Source organism: Rutidosis leptorrhynchoides, chromosome 4 (genome assembly GCF_046630445.1).
Source record: "Rutidosis leptorrhynchoides isolate AG116_Rl617_1_P2 chromosome 4, CSIRO_AGI_Rlap_v1, whole genome shotgun sequence".
Classification (NCBI taxonomy): domain Eukaryota; kingdom Viridiplantae; phylum Streptophyta; class Magnoliopsida; order Asterales; family Asteraceae; genus Rutidosis; species Rutidosis leptorrhynchoides.
Genome location: NC_092336.1, coordinates 3,981,137 through 4,005,238, shown reverse-complemented (window position 1 = coordinate 4,005,238; position 24,102 = coordinate 3,981,137). Strand labels below are relative to the sequence as shown.

The 24,102-nt window shown below is 34.1% G+C and overlaps 1 protein-coding gene across 1 annotated transcript; it reads left to right on the top strand.

The window, feature by feature from the left end:
* The first annotated feature begins 21,696 nt into the window (after positions 1–21,696).
* LOC139839416 (protein DEEPER ROOTING 1-like) lies at positions 21,697–23,296 on the top strand. Its single transcript, XM_071829476.1, has 5 exons — positions 21,697–21,702; positions 21,810–21,882; positions 22,337–22,848; positions 22,922–23,078; positions 23,170–23,296. The coding sequence occupies exons 1-5, from the start codon at positions 21,697–21,699 to the stop codon at positions 23,187–23,189; spliced, it is 768 nt and encodes a 255-aa protein (XP_071685577.1). The 3' UTR covers positions 23,190–23,296.
* Positions 23,297–24,102: the final 806 nt, after the last annotated feature.

The following is a 24,102-nucleotide window of genomic DNA, read 5'->3' as shown; positions in this document are numbered from 1 at the left end:
CTACTAACTACGGACTAAGAAAATATTAAAAGTATTAAAAGTATATATATATATATGTAACGATTACTTAAAAAGAAAATATGTTGATATATTATATATATGGTTAGGTCGTGATATCTATCGGAGGCCAAGTCGAATTAAATACCTTCAAGGCAAAAGTGAGTTTCATTTGCTCCCTTTTTAATTGCTTTTGCAATATATATTTTTGGGCTGAAAATACATGCGCTGCTTTTATAAATGTTTACAAAATAGACACAAGTACTTAAAAATATATTCTACGTTGAGTTGTACCACTGGCATATTTCCCTGTAGCTTGGTAACTACTATTTACATGGGTATTGTAAACACGAATCTTGTTGATAGATCTATCGGGCCTTACAACCCCAACCGGACTGGACGACCAGTATTCAACAGTTGCACAGTACTTCGTTTTGGTGATTACACTTGGTACGGTGTAGTGAGATTTCATAATAAAGGGAATGTGCGACGTTGATTAAATGTTAAGTATGGTTACCAAGTGCTCAACCACTTAGAATGCTTTACATACACTTGCGAGTGTATTACGTTTATGATTATGAAATCTTGTGGTCTATTAACATATTGAAATGATTGTTATGATAAACCTATGAACTCACCAACCTTTTGGTTGACACTTTAAAGCATGTTTATTCTCAGGTACGAATTAAGTCTTCCGCTGTGCATTTGCTCAATATAAGGACATTACTTGGAGCCGATCATCGCAATGGGACCAAATGTTGATGACTTCGTCCAGGTGGATTAGGACGGGTCCTTTCAGTTGGTATCAGAGCAGTGGTCGTAGCGAACCAGGTCTTGCATTAGTGTGTCTAACTAGTAGTTGTTAGGATGCATTAATGAGTCTGGACTTCGACCGTGTCTACATGTCAAAAGTTTTGCTTATCATTTCTAGTCGGAAATCATCTGCTTATCATCCTTAGGAAATTACCTGCTTATCATTCATAAGTCTAGACACGTTTTACTGCATTTACTGCATTGATAGTGTATAGACGAATTCTTATCTTAGCATATCTGTTATTGCGAACTTTGACTGATATCTTTTCAAAGATTCTCCGTAATTTACGGGATTTTGGTATTATATATACATATGTAAATTATGTATTGAAGAGTACCAAATCAAACTCCTATAATCTATTCCATACCAAAAATTCATTTTCCCCATTATACAAGATGGATTCCGCATCTAGTTCGAATTCTTCAGATTCCGACAGTTATGCCGATATGGATTTCCATTCGGGCTCCGAAAGCAGCGTTACCGGAATGGATCAACCAATTTCCCATCATCTATTCTGGATGAATTGGGGATGAGTTCGTAATATACTAAATCACTGGAGACAAGAAGAAGGTGATCCATTCCATCCACCAAATTGCCCTCTTGGCGATGAACCTGAAGCACTTACCGGCGAACCTATTCGAAACACCATTTTCTCTCTCATTTCTAGAGTATCTCGTCACGATTATATACTATCCCATATTATAAATCTTGTTCATTCGCTCGCTCCAACCGCCAATCATCCCGGTGTACTAGCAGAAGTTAACGAACTTCGCGCTCGCGTGACGGCTTTGGAGAACATGGTGCGAAGGTTGCAAACACCAGCAGCAGCACCAACAGCATAATCAGCACCACCATCAATAACATCAACAATACCATCATCACCACTAACAAACAACATCCGCATCACACGTCTCGACATCATAATCTGTCCCACAAACATCAATATCATACGCACCATAGATACCAAGGAGTACCAACAATAATGAACGATGAAGTATTGATCCATAACTTCATTGATATTCTGCGAAGAATATGTGGTTTCAAAAAGTTTTAGAGATTTCTTATTCTAGCTCAAACCGAAAAGCAAATAAGATTAATATCATATTAACTCATTAAATTCATGATTTCATCTGAAGAAAATATATATGTATATACGTTTTCATAAAGATTGTAATTAAAAGTTCTTTTGTACAAAATATTAATGGTGTAATTTTTTTTAACGGGTAGGTAATACCCGAGGAATAATTAGATTTCATCTTAATAAGTTACATTGTACATTCGTCGAAGCTGATTCAATAGTCATTTACTATCCTACTTACAACCACCGATATACGTATCCGTTCACCGCAGAATAACCATTTTCATTCAATTTCATATTTGGATTTTGACTTCCCAGAATCCAACAAGTGGCATATGAAGAAAACATATGACAAAATAAAATCTGTTAAAAACAAACAAATTAACTATGAAAAATTTTGTTAAGAATCCACGCTAACTGTTCCAGCTAACTGTTCCTAGCTAACTGATTACATTTTATTTATCGCAGTTTATTTATCGCAATTTAATTATCGCACTTTTATTTATCGTCATTTAATTTCTGTAATTATTTTACGCACTTTAAATATCGGGACACGTATACAATGTTTTGACATATCATATCGACGCATCTATATATATTATTTGGAATCACCATAGACACTCTATATGCAGTAATGATCGAGTTCTCTATACAGGGTTGAGGTTGATTCTACAATAATATATATAGTTTGAGTTGTGATCGAGTCTGAGAGGTATACGGGTCACGACACGTATTAATTAATTCGTATATTATATATTAAACTATATATGAATTATTGAACTGTTACTGTGGACTATTGACTGTGGACTAATGACATTGGACAGTTAAAATGAATTAAAATATTGATTATAACATATGAAACTAAACATTTCTTCAAGATTGCCACTTGATTTCATTTTAAACCTCATTGTATCTCGACGATTATAATCAGCGTTCAAATCTATCATGATTCTTAAAAACACCTCAATCGAGAGGATAAACCAACCGCACTTCATCTACGGAAGAAAAGATTGATGCATATAGTTATGCACCTAAAAACCCTTCGGAAACTGAGTAAACGTTTGACACGTATCTGTTCCAGTTCCTTTGACATTGTTATTACCGAAGATCGTTTTGCAATCCCTTTCCAAAGTAGCTAATTTTGTCACAGCTCCAGCAAGTCAACTCCGACTTTTCATCCGAAACAACTTTATTATAACCGCGATATATATGCGTACTCTTTATTGTTACTGGGGAACCTTTTATATTCCACAATATTACCATCAGCGATTAATCATTCTAAAAACACAATTCTCCTGAAACTACCTCGGTTTGATAACCGATGACCCAGATCAGTTAACTTTGAAAATGCTGACGAAGCAGCATGTTGTAGATGATCTTAATGGCCAAAAGTTTGATGATAAAGAAAGGAGTGTTAGGATCGCTCGATAGAAAATTTAGTACCGAAAAGCGGATTATGTGAAACTATGAAGAAAGCCGTGGACAAATCACAAAGAATAACTTTGCCTTCAAAGAATTCAAATGATTCTGTTCCTGCTGAAATCGTTAGCAAACATATTATTTCTCATTCTAAACCTTCACAGACAAATCTTCTTCATTATCCATTGATATTAGAAATTCTAAGATATTCTCGTATGTTCTATTATAAATATCCTCCATATTTCTGGCGATATTTTCACAACTATTCTTATCTGAGATCATTTATCTCTCCGTAATATCTGCAACATAAAAGAAACTGTGTTAGTTTCTAAATTCTGAAACCTTCGAGTTTAAAATATGAATGTTTTGAAGTAGTGTTGGGAACTGAAGCATGGATTAGTATAATATAATGACACTTGATCAACGTCATTATATTACAGTAAGTCATGCTGAGTTTCTAATGAAGCATGATGATTCACAGTACCGTCATCATGTGCCATTTACATGACTCTTACATTCTATCTAATCTCTAAACATATCAAGAGAATATTTTTCTGGATGACTCGGTCTTCTCCAGGGTATTCTGGTAATTTAATAAATCAAAATCGTTCTATTACCATTTTCTTCTTAGAGCATTAGCTATGTTCATTCTGAATTTCATATCTACGAATTCCGGACCATTACTCGCTTGACTCGAAGTCGGGAAGAGAAAACGAAAGCATGAAGCTTCGAAAAATAATGAAGAATATAAACTTCGATAATAACCCCGAAATTACAAACCGTGTATATCGATGCAGATAGCAATATAGAGACACGGGAGAATTAGAAACACTATAAACACAAGAGTATAGTAGAAGTAAATAGATTCTTCTGGTGGTAGATGAAAAAGAAGAATGACAGATATAAAAGTTAGGAGTATATCAAGAATCAGGACTGGATGGAGCATATTGATGAATGCTTTAAAGTAAGAATCAAGGGAGAAAGAATAGAAGGTGTGAGTCGTGAAAAATAAGGAAACGAAGGGGTGAATTTATAGTGAAATATCCGACAGAGCAATCGAAACAGATTATTGCATATAATCAAAGAAGATCCTGATTTCCTTAATCACCAAAGAACCAAATCTTATTACGTAAGATTCTCTTTAAATCCCTTAAATCCCGGAAATCAATCATAACTACGTCATCGGTTAAGACGAATATATTTTACTCATCTCACTCTTTTACGATAGTCTCATTTATATTCTTCGCATAATCGAATCGTTTTATATACATTACTCAATGATGATAAAACTCCATTATCACCTTATATTTGTCATGAAAACCTTCTTATTGTTATCCATTACAACCTCGATCAAATTTCGGGGACGAAATTTCTTTAACGGGTAGGTACTGTAATGACCCGGAATTTTCCGACCAAATTATACTTATGAGATTAATATTTACATAAATTAAACCATACCAACATGATAAGCAATCCAAATTGTTGAGACTTGTGTTTTTGAAAAGAGTTTTACACAACGTTTGACCGTCCAATATGACCGATGATATCACGAACTATATAACATACGATAATTATATGTTTGTGTATATATATGTATTTATATATATTTAACATGATCTAAGGATGGTTTAACATCTCATTGTGTACTAATGACAATGAGTTATAAGTATATTTTGAAACTACTAACTTAAGTTTTCAAAAAGATAACTATACGTAACATTCTTTGATATATATACTTATAATCTATAATGCTTATACATGTATCGTATATATAATGTATTTAATCACTTTTTAAGGACTTAAATACATAAAACAATATAAGTATATTCACAAAAGATAGCTATATTTGAATTCTGGTTCCGTTTCCTCAAGATTTCTATACGTATATCTAGGGTATATGTACCCGTATCATACCCAGCTTCTATACGTATTTACTATTGGTATATACACATCAAATCAACATCCTAATCAACATTATTACTGCCCTAGATATGAGGTAACTAGAATTTGTCAAGTAGTATGAATTATTAGTAAGAAAACAAAATTAGGAATCCTTTTCTTTCTTTATAAACTAAAAACGTTTTTATAAATGAACACCATTTCTTCACTCCATTTTCTCATACCTACACCCTCATTTCTCTCTCAAAATACTCCTAACTTCATACTTGATCATCTCCAAGCATTTTCCCCATCATTTAACTTCAATTACAAGCCTTAAACACCATAAGAAAACTCTTTCAAGAACATATCAAAATAACCACCCATTTGAAGAAGTTTACTTCCAACCTTTTGATCTAACTCCACCACTCTTTGATTCCAAGATTATTTCTTATCTTTTGCAGTAACTTTGTCCAAGTAACTTGAGGTAGTAACCTTGTTCATAATCTTATTCAATTCATATTCATATAGCTATCTTATTTTGTGGTATAAAATTTTAACAACAAGAACATAGTTTGAATGATTTCAAACTTGTTCGCAAACTAAATAGATCCTTCTAACTTGACTTTTAAAACACTTCAAGACCTGTAATATATCATAATGATATGCTAACCTAACAAGATATAACTTGGTTTTACAAAGAACATCTTAAAAACTGAATCTACGTCGTCGGAGTGCAACCGGGGGCTGTTTTGGGTTGGATAATTAAAAACCATCTTGAACTTTGAATTGGAAGTTCATGTTCTGGAAAAATGATATTTCTTATGAATATGTTAACACATAAAAATTTCATGGTTTAACTCAAAGTGTAAGTATTTTTAGAAAAATGATCATTAAATGTTGTTTTTATGATGGAAAATGATCACTTTCATAAGTTTCACCAAAGTTTGACCTATAACCTATGATTTTGAATACAAACTAAGGTATTTTTAGTTCATATTCTAAAAATTTGACTCGATCCAAGGAAGTGGCAAGTTGAACCAACAAAAACGGAGTTGTAATGAAGAAACTACGACTAAAACAAGATTGGGTATCCGAAGCTAGTTTAGCTACGAAAATATTTGGAGAAAAAGTAAATTAATCATATCTTTTCTAATTAATATGATATTTTATATATAATTACTTATGATTTGATTTTATATATTTCAGGACCACCCGTAAACAACACGAGAAGATTAATCATAAGACCTCATGATTGTACGCAACACGTCATTTGACAACACGGTACTTTATGTACGCAACACGTCATTTGACAACATGGTACCATGGGTCGAGATTAATTCTGATCAATACGAATACGATGGGGTCTTTATTTATTTTATTTAAGCAACTAATTGTGGACCACTAACATCGGACTGCTAACTACGGACTAAGAAAATATTAAAAGTATTAAAAGTATATATATATATGTAACGATTACTTAAAAAGAAAATATGTTGATATATTATATATATGGTTAGGTTCGTGATATCTATCGGAGGCCAAGTCGAATTAAATACCTTCAAGGCAAAAGTGAGTTTCATTTGCTCCCTTTTTAATTGCTTTTGCAATATATATTTTTGGGCTGAGAATACATGCGATGCTTTTATAAATGTTTACAAAATAGACACAAGTACTTAAAAATATATTCTACGTTGAGTTGTACCACTGGCACATTTCCCTGTAGCTTGGTAACTACTATTTACATGGGTATTGTAAACGCGAATCTTGTTGATAGATCTATCGGGCCTGACAACCCCAACCGGACTGGACGACCAGTATTCAACGGTTGCGCAGTACTTCATTTTGGTGATTACACTTGGTACGGTGTAGTGAGATTTCATAATAAAGGGAATATACGACGTTGATTAAATGTTAAGTATGGTTACCAAGTGCTCAACCACTTAGAATGCTTTACATACACTTGCGAGTGTATTACGTTTATGATTATGAAATCTTGCGGTCTATTAACATATTGAAATGATTGTTATGATAAACCTATGAACTCACCAACCTTTTGGTTGACACTTTAAAGCATGTTTATTCTCAGGTACGAATTAAGTCTTCTGCTGTGCATTTGCTCAATATAAGGACATTACTTGGAGCCGATCATCGCAATGGGACCAAATGTTGATGACTTCGTCCAGGTGGATTAGGACGGGTCCTTTCAACAAATCTATTCCAACCATAACTTAATCAACTTTAATTGTATATTATGTAATCTTGAGATACCATAGACACGTATACAATGTTTCGACCTATCATGTCGACACATCTATATATATTTCAGAACAACCATAGACACTCTATATGTGAATGTTGGAGTTAGCTATACAGGGTTGAGGTTGATTTCAAAATATATATAGTTTGAGTTGTGATCAATACCGAGATACGTATACACTGGGTCGTGGATTGATTCAAGATAATATTTATCGATTTATTTCTGTACATCTAACTGTGGACAACTAGTTGTAGGTTACTAACGAGGACAGCTGACTTAATAAACTTAAAACATCAAAATATATTAAAAGTGTTGTAAATATATTTTGAACATACTTTGATATATATATATATATATATATTGTTATAGGTTCGTGAATCAACCAGTGGCCAAGTCTTACTTCCCGACGAAGTAAAAATATGTGAAAGTGAGTTATAGTCCCACTTTTAAAATATAATATTTTTGGGATGAGAATACATGCAGGTTTTATAAATAATTTACAAAATAGACACAAGTACGTGAAACTACATTCTATGGTTGAATTATCGAAATCGAATATGCCCCTTTTTATTAAGTCTGGTAATCTAAGAATTAGAGAACAGACACCCTAATTGACGCGAATCCTAAAGATAGATCTATTGGGCCTAACAAACCCCATCCAAAGTATCGGATGCTTTAGTACTTCGAAATTTATATCATATCCGAAGGGTGTCCCGGAATGATGGGGATATTCTTATATATGCATTTTGTAATGTCGGTTACCAGGTGTTCACCATATGAATGATTTTTATCTCTATGTATGGGATGTGTATTGAAATATGAAATCTTGTGGTCTATTGTTACGATTTGATATATATAGGTTAAACCTATAACTCACCAACATTTTTGTTGACGTTTAAAGCATGTTTATTCTCAGGTGAATACTAAGAGCTTTCGCTGTTGCATACTAAAATAAGGACAAGATTTGGAGTCCATGTTTGTATGATATTGTGTAAAAACTGCATTCAAGAAACTGATTTTGATGTAACATATTTGTATTGTAAACCATTATGTAATGGTCGTGTGTAAACAGGATATTTTAGATTATCATTATTTGATAATCTACGTAAAGCTTTTTAAACCTTTATTTATGAAATAAAGGTTATGGTTTGTTTTAAAAATGAATGCAGTCTTTGAAAAACATCTCATATAGAGGTCAAAACCTCGCAACGAAATCAATTAATATGGAACGTTTTTAATCAATAAGAACGGGACATTTCAGTTGGTATCCGAGCGTTGGTCTTAGAGAACCAGAAAATTTGCATTAGTGTGTCTTATCGAGTTTGTTAGGATGCATTAGTGAGTCTGAACTTCGACCGTGTTTTCTTTAAAAATGATTGCTTAACATTTTTGTTGGAAACTATATATTATTTACATGTATATATTATGTGATATATTAATCTCTTAACATGTTTGATATTGTGTGATAGATGTCTACCTCTAGCACAAATCCCATTGAATCACCTAATAATAACGAAGAGTCGAATATATATTGGACTGATTCACAAGTTCCCGAAGAAGAACCGGAAGAAGAATCAGAACCGGAAGAAGAATCAGAACCGGAAGAGGAGGAACCGGAGGAGGAAATAGAACCGGTGGGGGAAATAATAAAACGGTTAAGTAAAAGAAAATACTCAACCAACCGACCAAGGTTAATTATGGTCAATGGTGTTTCCGCCAAGGAAGCAAAATATTGGGAGGATTACCAATTCTCCGATGAATCGGATTCCGACGAGAATTTCGATGATGTTATAGAAATTACTCCAACTGAATTTAAAAAGGCAAAAGAAAATAATAAGGGAAAGGGTATAAAAATAGAGAAATCTAATTCCAACCTCGATGAACTTTATATGTATCGTTAACCCCCGAAGCCCTTAAGTTGTAACAATGACCCGGGAACCTCTAAACCACCAGGTTTTTCTAAACCGTTGTGGAAAACGACAGCTCGTATTAGGGGAACATCATATATCTCTAGAAACTTAGAAAAACGAACCAAAACCGAAGAAGAAGAAACGAGCGAGTCGGAATAAGATAGTTGTATTCGTGTGGTGTAATATATGTAATATAGTGTGCTTATGCTTTATGATATATGTAAAAATTGCTTGTATTAATAAGTATTTTTTTTTTATGAATCTAACTCTTGTCTATTTTACAGTATAAAAATACAAAATGGATAGACAACCCAATATTTTAAGAGACCTACCCGGAGACATGATTGATGAAATCTTGTCTAGAGTCGGTCAGAATCTTCGGCACAACTATTTACGGCGAAATCAGTTTGTAAGACATTCGAAGAACGTTCCAAGAATGTCTTGGTTTATAAGAGACTTTCGTTTGAAAGATGGGGGATATCACATTGGGAAACCCATAAGTTACGATGTGTTTACTTTGACGCATATATTGCGGGGAACCCAAATGCTATTTTACGCAACGGGTTAAGAAATTATTTTGAATCAATGTATCCGAATATAGGACTTCATGATTTAGAAAAAGCGGCTAACATGCAACATAAAGAAGCATGCTATGCTTACGGGTTAGTAATGTTCGCTTCTCACCAAAGTGAGAAAAAGGACATCGGGCTACAACTATTAAACAAAACGTTCCCACAAGTGACGGAGTCGGTAATTGGGGTAAGAAATGAGGTTTTTAGGTTATTACGAGAATGTTGGTCATTACGTAACCCTCGTCCCTTTGACGATGTTACAACACGCTGTCTTATCAACGGCCATAACGGTTATGTTCCACAAGACCAAGGATGGGAAGTAGTCCTAGTAAAACCAGAATGCATGACTTGTTTCTGTACGTATGAATTACGTGTCTATATTGCCTTTGCTGAACGACTTGTGTACTAGCTAGAATTATCTTCACAACTATCTTGTATCAAAGTTATTGTGTGCTATATTTCATGCTTTATGTAAAATAAGTGGTATTGTAAGTTTGTAAAATATTGTATAAAAGTTTGAACGCGAAATATTATTATAATCAATTTTTCATATAGAATTGTAGTAGTTGAATTGTATATTAGCTACTAAGTATGAACTTAACGGGTAGGTACTACCCGAATTTAAACTTATAAAATGCTAATATGAAGAAAAAGCTTTTATAAATGAGTTCATATTATGCTACGAAATACTATTAACTACTCTTAATATTCTGTATGATTAACTTGTTCCATTTGACTATTTTGAAGAAAATGGCACCGACTACTCGACACACCATGAATATGAATGAAGAGGAATTCCGTACTTTTCTAGCTTTAAACATAGCCGCAGTACAGGCTGCGCTACATACCAACAATAACCTTGGATCTAGCAGTACAGGAAATCGTGTAGGATGCACCTATAAAGAATTCACTGCCTGCAAACCTTTGGAATTTGATGGAACCGAAGGACCGATCGGATTGAAACGGTGGACCGAGAAGGTCGAATCGGTGTTTGCCATAAGTAAGTGTACTGAAGAGGACAAAGTGAAGTACGCTACGCATACCTTCACAGGTTCTGCGTTAACATGGTGGAATACCTATCTAGAGCAAGTGGGACAAGATGATGCGTACGCACTACCGTGGTCAGTATTCAAGCAATTGATGAATGAGAAGTACCGTCCCAGAACCGAGGTCAATAAGCTCAAGACAGAACTTAGAGGGTTACGAACCCAAGGATTTGATATTACCACGTACGAAAGACGATTCACAGAATTGTGCCTATTGTGTCCGGGAGCGTTCGAAGATGAGGAAGAGAAGATCGACGCGTTTGTGAAAGGATTACCGGAAAGAATCCAAGAAGATATAAGTTCACAAGAGCCCGCCTCCATACAACAGGCATGTAGAATGGCTCACAAACTAGTGAACCAGATTGAGGAAAGAATTAAAGAACAGACGGCTGAAGAGGCCAATGTGAAGCAAGTCATAAGAAAGTGGGAGGAAAACGGTGATAAGAATCACCAATACAACAATAACCGCAATTACAATAATAATCGCAACAATTATCCCAACAATCGCAACATCAATCGCAACTACAACAAACGGCCCAACAACAACAACAACAACAACAACAACAACAACAACAACAACTACAACAATCATCCCAACAACAATAACAACCGCAATAACAACAACAATCAGAAGCAGCTATGCCAAAGGTGTGAAAAGTATCACTCGGGGTTCTGCACCAAATTTTGCAACAAGTGTAAAAGAAATGGTCATAGCGCGGCGAAGTGTGAGGTCTACGGACCAGGGGTTAACAGAATGAAAGGAACAAATGGTGGCGGAGCAAGTAGTATCGGAGCAAGTTATGCCAATGTAGTTTGTTATAAATGTGGAAAACCGGGCCACATTATTAGAAATTGCCCGAACCAGGAGAACACGAATGGACAAGGCCGCGAAAGAGTTTTCAATATTAATGCGGCAGAGGCACAGGAAGAACCGGAGCTTGTTACGGGTACGTTTCTTATTGACAATAAATCTGCTTACGTTTTATTTGATTCGGGTGCGGATAGAAGCTATATGAGTAGAGATTTTTGTGCTAAATTAAGTTATCCATTGACGCCGTTGGATAGTAAATTTTTTACTCGAATTAGCAAACGGTAAATTAATTTCAGCAGATAATATATGCCGGAATCGAGAAATTAAACTGGGTATCGAAATATTTAAGATTGATTTGATACCAGTAGAGTTAGGGAGTTTTGATGTAATAGTTGGCATGGACTGGCTGAAGAAGGTGAAAGCAGAGATCGTATGTTATAAAAATGCAATTCGCATTGTACGAGAAGAAGGAGAACCCTTAATGGTGTACAGAGAAAAGGGCAACATGAAGCTACATCTTATTAGTAATTTGAAGGCATAAAAACTAATAAGAAAAGGTTGCTATGCTGTTCTAGCACACGTCGAGAAAGTACAAACTGAAGAAAAGAGCATCAATGATGTTCCCGTCGCAAAAGAATTTCCCGATGTATTTCCGAAAGAATTACCGGGACTACCTCCACATCGATCTGTTGAATTTCAAATAGATCTTGTACCAGGAGCTGCACCAATAGCTCGTGCTCCTTATAGACTCGCACCCAGCAAGATGAAGGAACTGCAAAGCCAACTGCAAGAACTATTAGAACGTGGTTTCATTCGACCAAGCACATCACCATGGGGAGCTCCTGTTTTGGTTGTCAAGAAGAAGGATGGTACATTTAGGTTGTGTATTGACTACAGAGAGTTGAACAAACTTACCATCAAAAACCGTTATCCACTGCCGAGAATTGACGACTTATTTGATCAACTACAAGGCTCGTCGGTTTATTCGAAGATCGATTTACGTTCTGGATATCATCAAATGCGAGTAAAGGAGGATGATATTCCAAAAACTGCTTTTAGGACGCATTATGGTCATTACGAGTTTATGGTTATGCCGTTTGGATTGACTAACGCACCAGCTGTGTTCATGGACCTTATGAACCGAGTGTGTGGGCCATATCTTGACAAGTTTGTCATTGTTTTCATCGATGACATACTTATTTACTCAAAGAATGATCAAGAGCACGAAGAACATTTGAGAAAAGTGCTAGAAGTATTGAAGAAAGAAAAACTGTACGCTAAGTTTTCAAAGTGTGCATTTTGGTTGGAAGAAGTTCAATTCCTCGGTCACATAGTGAACAAAGAAGGTATCCAGGTGGACCCGGCAAAGATCGAAACCGTTGAAAAGTGGGAAACCCCAAAAACTCCGAAGCATATACGTCAATTTTTAGGATTGGCTGGTTACTACAGAAGATTCATCCAAGATTTCTCCAAAATAGCAAAACCCTTGACTGCATTAACGCATAAAGGGAAGAAATTTGAATGGAAGGATGAACAAGAGAAGGCGTTTCAATTATTGAAGAAAAAGCTAACTACGGCACCTATATTGTCATTTCCTGAAGGGAATGATGATTTTGTGATTTATTGTGACGCATCAAAGCAAGGTCTCGGTTGTGTATTAATGCAACGGACAAAGGTGATTGCTTATGCGTCTAGACAATTGAAGATTCACGAGTAAAATTATACGACACATGATTTGGAATTAGGCGCAGTTGTTTTTGCATTAAAGACTTGGAGGCACTACTTATATGGGGTCAAAAGTATTATATATACCGACCATAAAAGTCTTCAACACATATTTAATCAGAAACAACTGAATATGAGGCAGCGTAGGTGGATTGAATTGTTGAATGATTACGACTTTGAGATTCGTTACCACCCGGGGAAGGCAAATGTGGTAGCCGACGCCTTGAGCAGAAAGGACAGAGAACCCATTCGAGTAAAATCTATGAATATAATGATTCACACTAAACTTACTACTCAAATAAAGGAGGCGCAACAAGGAGTTTTAAAAGAGGGAAATTTAAAGGATGAAATACCCAAAGGATCGGAGAAGCATCTTAATATTCGGGAAGACGGAACCCGGTATAGGGCTGAAAGAATTTGGGTACCAAAATTTGGAGATATGAGAGAAATGGTACTTAGAGAAGCTCATAAAACCAGATACTCAATACATCCTGGAACGGGGAAGATGTACAAGGATCTTAAGAAACATTTTTGGTGGCCAGGTATGAAAGCCGATATTGCTAAATATGTAGGAGAATTTGACGTGTTCTAAGGTCAAAGCTGAACATCAGAAACCATCAGGTCTACTACAACAACCTGAAATCCCGGAATGGAAATGGGAAAACATTACCATGGATTTCATTACTAAATTGCCAAGGACTGCAAGTGGTTATGATACTATTTGGGTAATAGTTGATCGTCTCACCAAGTCAGCACACTTCCTGCCAATAAGAGAAGATGACAAGATGGTGAAGTTAGCACAACTGTATTTGAAGGAAGTCGTCTCCAAACATGGAATACCAATCTCTATTATCTCTGACAGGGATGGCAGATTTATTTCAAGATTCTGGCAGACATTACAGCAAGCATTGGGAACTCGTCTAGACATGAGTACTGCCTATCATCCACAAACTGATGGGCAGAGCAAAAGGACGATACAAACGCTTGAAGACAAGCTACGAGCTTGTGTTATTGATTTCGGAAACAGTTGGGATCGACATCTACCGTTAGCAGAATTTTCCTACAACAACAGCTACCATTTAAGCATTGAGATGGCGCCGTTTGAAGCACTTTATGGTAGAAAGTGCAGGTCTCTGATTTGTTGGAGTGAAGTGGGGGATAGACAGATTACGGGTCCGGAGATAATACAAGAAACTACCGAGAAAATCATCCAAATTCAACAAAGATTGAAAACCGTCCAGAGTCGACAAAAGAGCTACGCGGACAGTAAAAGAAAAGATATAGAGTTTGAAATTGGAGAAATGGTCATGCTTAAGGTTTCACCTTGGAAAGGCGTTGTTCGATTTGGTAAACGGGGGAAACTAAATCCAAGGTACATTGGACCATTCAAGATTATAGATCGTGTCGGACCAGTAGCTTACCAACTGGAGCTACCTCAACAACTCGCGGCTGTACATAACACTTTCCACGTCTCAAATTTGAAGAAATGTTTTGCTAAAGAAGATCTCACTATTCCGTTGGACGAAATCCAAATCAATGAAAAACTTCAATTCATTGAAGAACCCGTCGAAATAATGGATCGTGAGGTTAAGAGACTTAAACAAAACAAGATACCGATTGTTAAGGTTCGATGGAATGCTCGTAGAGGACCCGAGTTCATCTGGGAGCGTGAAGATCAGATGAAGAAAAAATACCCGCATTTATTTTCAGAAGATACGTCAACACCTCCAACTGCTTAAAATTTTGGGACGAAATTTATTTAACGGGTAGGTACTGTAGTGACCCGAACTTTTCCATGTTTATATATATATTAAATGAAATTGTTATTTACATGATTAAGTGTTTCCAACATGTTAAGCAATCAAACTTGTTAAGACTTGATTAATTGAAATAGGTTTCATATAGACAATTGACCACCCAAGTTGACCGGTGATTTACGAACGTTAAAACTTGTAAAAACTATACGATGACATATATATGGTTATATATATAGTTAACATGATTTTATTATAAGTATGTATCTCATTAGGTATTTTAATAATGAGTTATATACATAAAAATGAGACTATTAATTTAAGAAACTCGAAAACGATATATATAACGATTATCGTTATAACGTCTTACTAGGTACATATGAATCATATTAAGATATTGATACACTTGGTTAATTATGTTAAATGATAAGTAAATATATTATTAAGTGTATTAACAATGAAATACATATGTAAAAATAAGACTACTAACTTAATGATTTCGAAACGAGACATATATGTAACGATTATCGTTGTAACGACATTTAACTGTATATATATCATACTAAGATATATTATATATCATAATATCATGATAATATAACAATTTAACATCTCATTTGTTATAATAAAAAATGGGTTAACAACATTCAACAAGATCGTTAACCTAAAGGTTTCAAAACAACATTTACATGTAACGACTAACGATAACTTAACGAATCAGTTAAAATGTATATACATGTAGTGTTTTAATATGTATTCATACACTTTTGAAAGACTTCAAGACACTTATCAAAATACTTCTACTTAACAAAAATGCTTACAATTACATCCTCATTCAGTTTCATCAACAATTCTACTCGTATGCACCCGTATTCGTACTCGTACAATACACAGCTTTTAGATGTATGTACTATTGGTATATACACTCCAATGATCAGCTCTTAGCAGCCCATGTGAGTCACCTAACACATGTGGGAACCATCATTTGGCAACTAGCATGAAATATCTCATAAAATTACAAAAATATGAGTAATCATTCATGACTTATTTACATGAAAATAAAATTACATATCCTTTATATCTAATCCATACACCAACGACCAAAAACACCTACAAACACTTTCATTCTTCAATTTTCTTCATCTAATTGATCTCTCTTAAGTTCTATCTTCAAGTTCTAAGTGTTCTTCATAAATTCCAAAAGTTCTAGTTTCATAAAATCAAGAATACTTCTAAGATTGCAAGTTTACTTCCAAGTTTTCTAAATCCATTCCAAGTAATCATCTAAGATCAAGAAACCTTTGTTACTTACAGTAGGTTATCTTTCTAATACAAGGTAATAATCATATTCAAACTTTAATTCAATTTCTATAACTATAATAATCTTATTTCGAGTGGAAATCTTACTTGAAATTGTTTTCGTGTCATGATTCTGCTTCAAGAACTTTCAAGCCATCCAAGGATCCTTTGAAGCTAGATCTATTTTTCTCATTTTCAGTAGGTTTATCCAAGGAACTTGAGGTAGAAATGATGTTCATAACATCATTCGATTCATACATATAAAGCTATCTTATTCGAAGGTTTAAACTTGTAATCACTAAGAACATAGTTTAGTTAATTCTAAACTTGTTCGCAAATAAAAGTTAATCCTTCTAACTTGATTTTTAAAATCAACTAAACACATGTTCTATATCTATATGATATGCTAACTTAATGATTTAAAACCTGGAAACACGAAAAACACCGTAAAACCGGATTTACGCCGTCGTAGTAACACCGCGGGCTGTTTTGGGTTAGTTAATTAAAAACTATGATAAACTTTGATTTAAAAGTTGTTATTATGGGAAAATAATTTTTATTATGAACATGAAACTATATCCAAAAATTATGGTTAAACTCAAAGTGGAAGTATGTTTTCTAAAATGGTCATCTAGACGTCGTTCTTTCGACTGAAATGACTACCTTTACAAAAACGACTTGTAACTTATTTTTCCGACTATAAACCTATACTTTTTCTGTTTAGATTCATAAAATAGAGTTCAATATGAAACCATAGCAATTTGATTCACTCAAAACGGATTTAAAATGAAGAAGTTATGGGTAAAACAAGATTGGATAATTTTTCTCATTTTAGCTACGTGAAAATTGGTAACAAATCTATTCCAACCATAACTTAATCAACTTGTATTGTATATTATGTAATCTTGAGATACCATAGACACGTATACAATGTTTCGACCTATCATGTCGACACATCTATATATATTTCGGAACAACCATAGACACTCTATATGTGAATGTTGGAGTTAGCTATACAGGGTTGAGGTTGATTCCAAAATATATATAGTTTGAGTTGTGATCAATACTGAGATACGTATACACTGGGTCGTGGATTGATTCAAGATAATATTTATCGATTTATTTCTGTACATCTAACTGTGGACAACTAGTTGTAGGTTACTAACGAGGACAGCTGACTTAATAAACTTAAAACATCAAAATATATTAAAAGTGTTGTAAATATATTTTGAACATACTTTGATATATATATATATATATATATATATATATATATATATATATATATATATATATATATATATATATATATATATATATATATATATATATATATATATATATATTTTTATAGGTTCGTGAATCAATCAGTGGCCAAGTCTTACTTCCCGACGAAGTAAAAATCTGTGAAAGTGAGTTATAGTCCCACTTTTAAAATATAATATTTTTGGGATGAGAATTCATGCAGGTTTTATAAATGATTTACAAAATAGACACAAGTACGTGAAACTACATTCTATGGTTGAATTATCGAAATCGAATATGCCCCTTTTTATTAAGTCTGGTAATCTAAGAATTAGGGAACAGACACCCTAATTGACGCGAATCCTAAAGATAGATCTATTGGGCCTAACAAACCCCATCCAAAGTACCGGATGCTTTAGTACTTCGAAATTTATATCATATCCGAAGGGTGTTCCGGAATGATGGGGATATTCTTATATATGCATTTTGTTAATGTCGGTTACCAGGTGTTCACCATATGAATGATTTTTATCTCTATGTATGGGATGTGTATTGAAATATGAAATCTTGTGGTCTATTGTTACGATTTGATATATATAGGTTAAACCTATAACTCACCAACATTTTTGTTGACGTTTAAAGCATGTTTATTCTCAGGTGAATACTAAGAGCTTCCGCTATTGCATACTAAAATAAGGACAAGATTTGGAGTCCATGTTTGTATGATATTGTGTAAAAACTGCATTCAAGAAACTGATTTCGATGTAACATATTTGTATTGTAAACCATTATGTAATGGTCGTGTGTAAACATGATATTTTAGATTATCATTATTTGATAATCTACGTAAAGCTTTTTAAACCTTTATTTATGAAATAAAGGTTATGGTTTGTTTTAAAAATGAATGCAATCTTTGAAAAACGTCTCATATAGAGGTCAAAACCTCGCAACGAAATCAATTAATATGGAACTTTTTTAATCAATAAGAACGGGACATTTCAGGAGACACCACGAAGGCGAGGGAAGGAGGGAGTACCAGACGAAATAAGCAACACCATCCAACCCAAACACACCCGAAACACCCAGAACCCGAGCAAGAAAAGCTCATATTCGTCGCCTAGATGTCGGAGATGTAGCCTGAGAAGACAGTGTCACCCACAAAACGTTGGAAAAGGAAGAATGACAGAGAGTACCTTATTAAGAACGAAAAGCAAGAAAAATCCAAACCACCTGCGAGATGCCGGTGGTCGGAGGGAGTAGCACCAGAGGACTACAAACCTGCGTCACTGATCGGAGAAGAAAAGAGGCGACGGCAGAGAGGAGATCTAAGAGAAACACTTGGCGGCGCCGGAGATCACAAGAAAATTAAGGTTCCGGTTGGGTTTTTTAAGAGAGAAGGTTGGTTGAAAAGGAAGTCTCTCTCTTTAGCTACTTGATTAGCTGTAGTTTTGTAGCCATTAAAATGCATTTATATGTTGAGTAAATTACACTATTTATCCCTACAGTTTGATGTTTTGAGTGATCAAGTCCTTGACATTTTGATCATATTGTGAGATGTTCACTTAAATAACTTTTCAGTAAGCACAACATATATGTTGAAAAACATGTTAGAAATTATTTGAATGGTTAGATAATTTTTGAAAGATTATATTCGACTATAGAATTGTTTAGGTTCAAGAACATTTCTGGCAGTCAAATCTTGAACTCAATCGAGTGTTTGTTTGTTATCAAGTTTTAATTAAAAACGAAGGTAGCAAGTCACTTTTCCCCTAATTTTGTTTACACGAGTACAAATGAATATCTTATTACAAGATTAAATTGTTTGTATGGTAGTTTGTATTATATCAGAGTAAATAGTATCTAGTGGGAAGCAAGGAACGTAAGGAGGGGAAGATATAGGCGATTAATTAATTGGAATAAGTATGTGGAAGAAGGGATAACACTCGTTTGAATTAACGAACGATCGATAGGTGAGTAATAGTAATAGTAATGTTGTTAACTTCTAAGCATCGTCCTTAATAACCGATTAATTAACGGGTAATTAAACTCTAGAAAGAACCTGCTGGACGTTGAGTGGTCCCCTTTCTAATGGAGTAGTAATTACGTGGCTTCCTATAATCCATTGCATGCACTAATATTCTAATTAACCAATACCCTTTCAGTAAAAGATATATACTATAATCCTCTGGTAACCAAAGTATTTCAATCATGTGATTAATTATGAGCAAGATTACCTAAAGCTATTATATATACTAAATATTACTCGTAATTAATTTTATTGGGATTAAGTTTATGATAAAGTTTCCTGTTAACAACAAAAAACTTTTACAATGCAAAATTAAAGTTTTAGCAGGCCAAGTCATTAATCTGTAAAGAAACACATTAACCTTGCAAGTTGGTGTCGTAACGATGTTTTTGGACGTACTTTCACATGCGGGTAATAGATGCTAATCATGTGAATGAAGATCAGATGATAATAACTACCGGAACAAGTACAATGATGGATAATAATTTTTTTCTTTTAGAACGACAACGTGTACATCGAACACAAATATATTTGATGTCTAGTTCTACTATATCGATCCGGCTTTGTACGACTTAAGCTCAAGAATATATAGTTGGAAACAAAAGCAAAGAACGTGAATGTAGAAAGTCAGTCATCGATTTGTTTGATCTTGTAAACTGGTGAGTTGTGACCATAGCTTTTTGGTGCGAATTAATTAGTTTAACTAGTGATTTAATCAACCTATAAGTTCCGTATTTTATGTTTGTTTAATGTGTAATGTGTTATATATGTGTAATGCATTATTATTATAGTAGTAGAATGCAAGGGTATATTGGGCGATATATGTTGTTGTAAAGCTTGCATGAAATTAAGTTGGTTAAATTAAGTGAAATGGACCCCCCAAATAGTTGAGTTACACGTGGGTCGGATGAGCTTAGTATTGTTTGCTAGACGTTACCCACTCAACGTACGTTTCTTCGAGTTAACATAATTTTGGTCCCCACTCTTTACTAGTAATTACTACGGAGTACATTAGTTAGTTCCACGTTAGCTTGAATTTTCAACATGTGTTTTTGGGGTAGTAGATTTAACTGTTATATGTAGGTATTTTTTTGTTCTCATACTCCGTATTGTATTTCGTTTATTTATGATACTCCTTCGTGTGATTCACAAACTATAGTATAGATCAAAGTGTATATTTTAGACACATTTAATTTTAGTCAAATTTTAAAAATATAAAATACGCCGTAATTCAAAAAGTTACTCATCGTTAGTCAAAGAAAAAATCTCGAGACTTTGTTTGGTTCGTTTAGATTCATATTTGACCAATGGAAATCAAGAAATCATAGCACATAAACCCATATATCTGAATTGTTGCATCAACATTGATCCAACGGTGTAAAATAATGACACGTTTACATCTTCAACACCTTGCACTCGACATTGTTTGGCATGCATTATTACGAGGAAACATGCATGGATTATTTTAATGGAAGAATGTTTTCATGCATGAGAACAAATATATTCAAATCCCAATCCCAATTTTTTTTTTTTTATTAAAATAAAAATAAAAATGAAAGAGAAGGCACATAAAATGGGATAGTTGGATGTAGACAAGAATTCATACTTGTTTTGGGAACTTGAAGCCTCATAGTCTACTTTCCCCCAAATCTTTATTAAAAATATAATTATTAGTTACAAAAAGCTGAACTCTAATTGGCTTCTGGGATCTGCTTCCATTCTAGTATTTCAAGACTTGTTCATACCCATTAATTTCGGGGTTTAACAACCATCCATCCACCACCTCCTCCTGCCATCATTCTCCATCATCACCACAAATCATCGTCTGTTGCACATCTCGTTGCATTATAATCACAGCCATAATGAAGGTGAGATACGATGCTTAATTAATGTAGGTTTTCATTTGCACTTTTATTATATTATATGCTTGTTTTGGATTGAATACTGAAGTTGTGTTATTTTGGTGTTATTCCAGTTTTTTAATTGGATGCAAAACAAATTCAATGGTGGACAAAGACATACAAACTTGAATGCTGCTTGCTCTGCTCGTAAGTAGCAGTTCTGTTTCTGAACATTATAATTGGTTGATTTTTGTTACGTTGGATGAATTATGATCATCTCATTGGTTAATTTGAAGTCTAAATTTTCATTTAAGTATTTCCAATTCATGTTGTTTCATGTCTTTTAGGCACAATTTGATGATTCTACGTCTAGTTCTAGTTCTAGTCTATAATATAAGAAAATTGGATACAAATATAGCATGAAATTATGGATGGGCCCTTGGTACTAAAGAAGATTCGTAAACAATGAGTTTTTCTAGTTTATGGTTACTAAAAAATGATAATGATATTGGTATTTTTGACACATCTTTTAGAAAACATGGAACAACTATAGATCTTGAAAAACCTTTGATCAGATTCATAAAAATAGACACTTGCATTTTTTTTTTTTCTCTGTTACACTTGAAATCTCAGTACTGATAATTACATGTACAATTTGTAGATCACGCGAAGCAAGAACCCCGGAAGGAAGAGTTTAGTGATTGGCCTCACGGGTTACTGACAATAGGAACATTTGGCAACAACGAGGTACCAATTAAACAAGAAGAAGAAATTCAAGAAACTCAATGCACAAAAACATCGTCACCAGATCTTTCTGAATTCACACCTGACGAAATTGAAAATCTACAGAAAGAGTTAACACAGCTCCTGTCCAAGAAACAAGAGATCCCTGCTGATCTTCCATTGGATAGATTCCTAAATTGCCCATCAACCTTGGAGGTTGACCGTAGACTTTCTGTCACTGTCAGTACCCAAGTCAATGAAAAAGATGAAGATATCGATCGCACAATTAGAGTTATCCTTGGCAGGTGCAAAGACATTTGCACGGATAAGAAAGCAGTTGGGAAAAAATCGATTTCTTTTCTTCTAAAGAAGATGTTCGTATGCAACAAAGGGTTTCCAACAATTCCTAACAGCTTTCGTGATCCACTTCCTGAAACAAGAATGGAGAGGGTAAAATTTATTCTTTTTTTTAATCTGTTTGTTCTGTTTCCTTGAATTCTGATGCTGATAATAATAACTGCAGCTATTAAGGGCTATGCTTAAGAACAAGATCAACCCTCAACATTCTCAGTCGTCATCAGCAAGGAAATTCATAGAGGGTAGACGACCAAATAAGAAAGGGGAAGTGACAGAGGAGGAGAATAAAGTTGTGACGAAGTGGGTCAAAACTGATTCTGAATGTAAGTGTGTCTTCAAAAAGTTGATATTTTTTTTTCTTCCAGTTATGCATTTTCGGGAATGGTATTTATTAGATTTGGTACATATTTTCAGATATCGTTCTAGAGATATGAAGCGAAGCACACATTACTAAAACCATGTAAAGATCTCGCAATGCCCACGATGATTAAAGTTGTATCTTTTCTTGCTGATATGTTTGAGGTTTTATTTAAGGTAAAACATGCCTTGTTTATTTTTTTTCTTCTCAACTACATTGACAAGAAGGATGGAATGATGGATAACCCAAATGTTGAGATCTGTAAAGCAAAGGCTAGCTTGCTTCTTTGTCTGTTTTGTTTTTTCATGCTTGTATCCATTCTCATGGGTGCTAATTGCTAATGCATGTTGTATGGTTTGTATTATATATGTATTATATATATGGGAAACACTCACCTATTCATGTATTGTTTATTATTGGTCTCTTTACTATTTTATGGTTTTTAAGTAGGATTACAAGTTCTGACAAACAGTCATTTGATATGGTTTTGTAATATGTACATGTTACATGACTAAAAAAACTTGTATATGTTGATGTAACGGTTAAATTATTACTCCATCAGTCCCATAATTATATGTTGAGTCTTTCTTCTACATCTTCGACTTTAAATATTTTTGTTTGTGTTATATAATACTTTTTGAAATTTATACCAATGAAAACACATTTTAAAATCGAATTCATTCATATAAATTTTATAAAATATTATAGAGCATAGAGAAAAATATTCAAAATCAAAATATTAGACAAAAGACTTTGAAAAGTCAAACGAGACAGTTAATATGGGACGGAGGGAGTACTACAATAATGTGTGTGATCACGCTATCAATAGTGTTTGGTTTAATTATTTTGGCAAGTAGTTATAGTTAGTACTCATTATTGTTAGGAAGAGGGGATCGCCTGGACGTTGGGAGATACAAATTTGAGAGAAAAACAACTTTATTACTCACAAGAATAGATTTACAGAGTATTACAAAACTCTTAAAAAAAAA

Bases quoted from the DNA above. Each gene is read 5' to 3' on its own strand.
- LOC139839416 (XM_071829476.1), top strand. The intron at 22,849-22,921 runs GTAAAATTTATT...TAATAACTGCAG, and splicing joins CTGAAACAAGAATGGAGAGG to CTATTAAGGGCTATGCTTAA. The intron at 23,079-23,169 runs GTAAGTGTGTCT...ACATATTTTCAG, and splicing joins GGTCAAAACTGATTCTGAAT to ATATCGTTCTAGAGATATGA.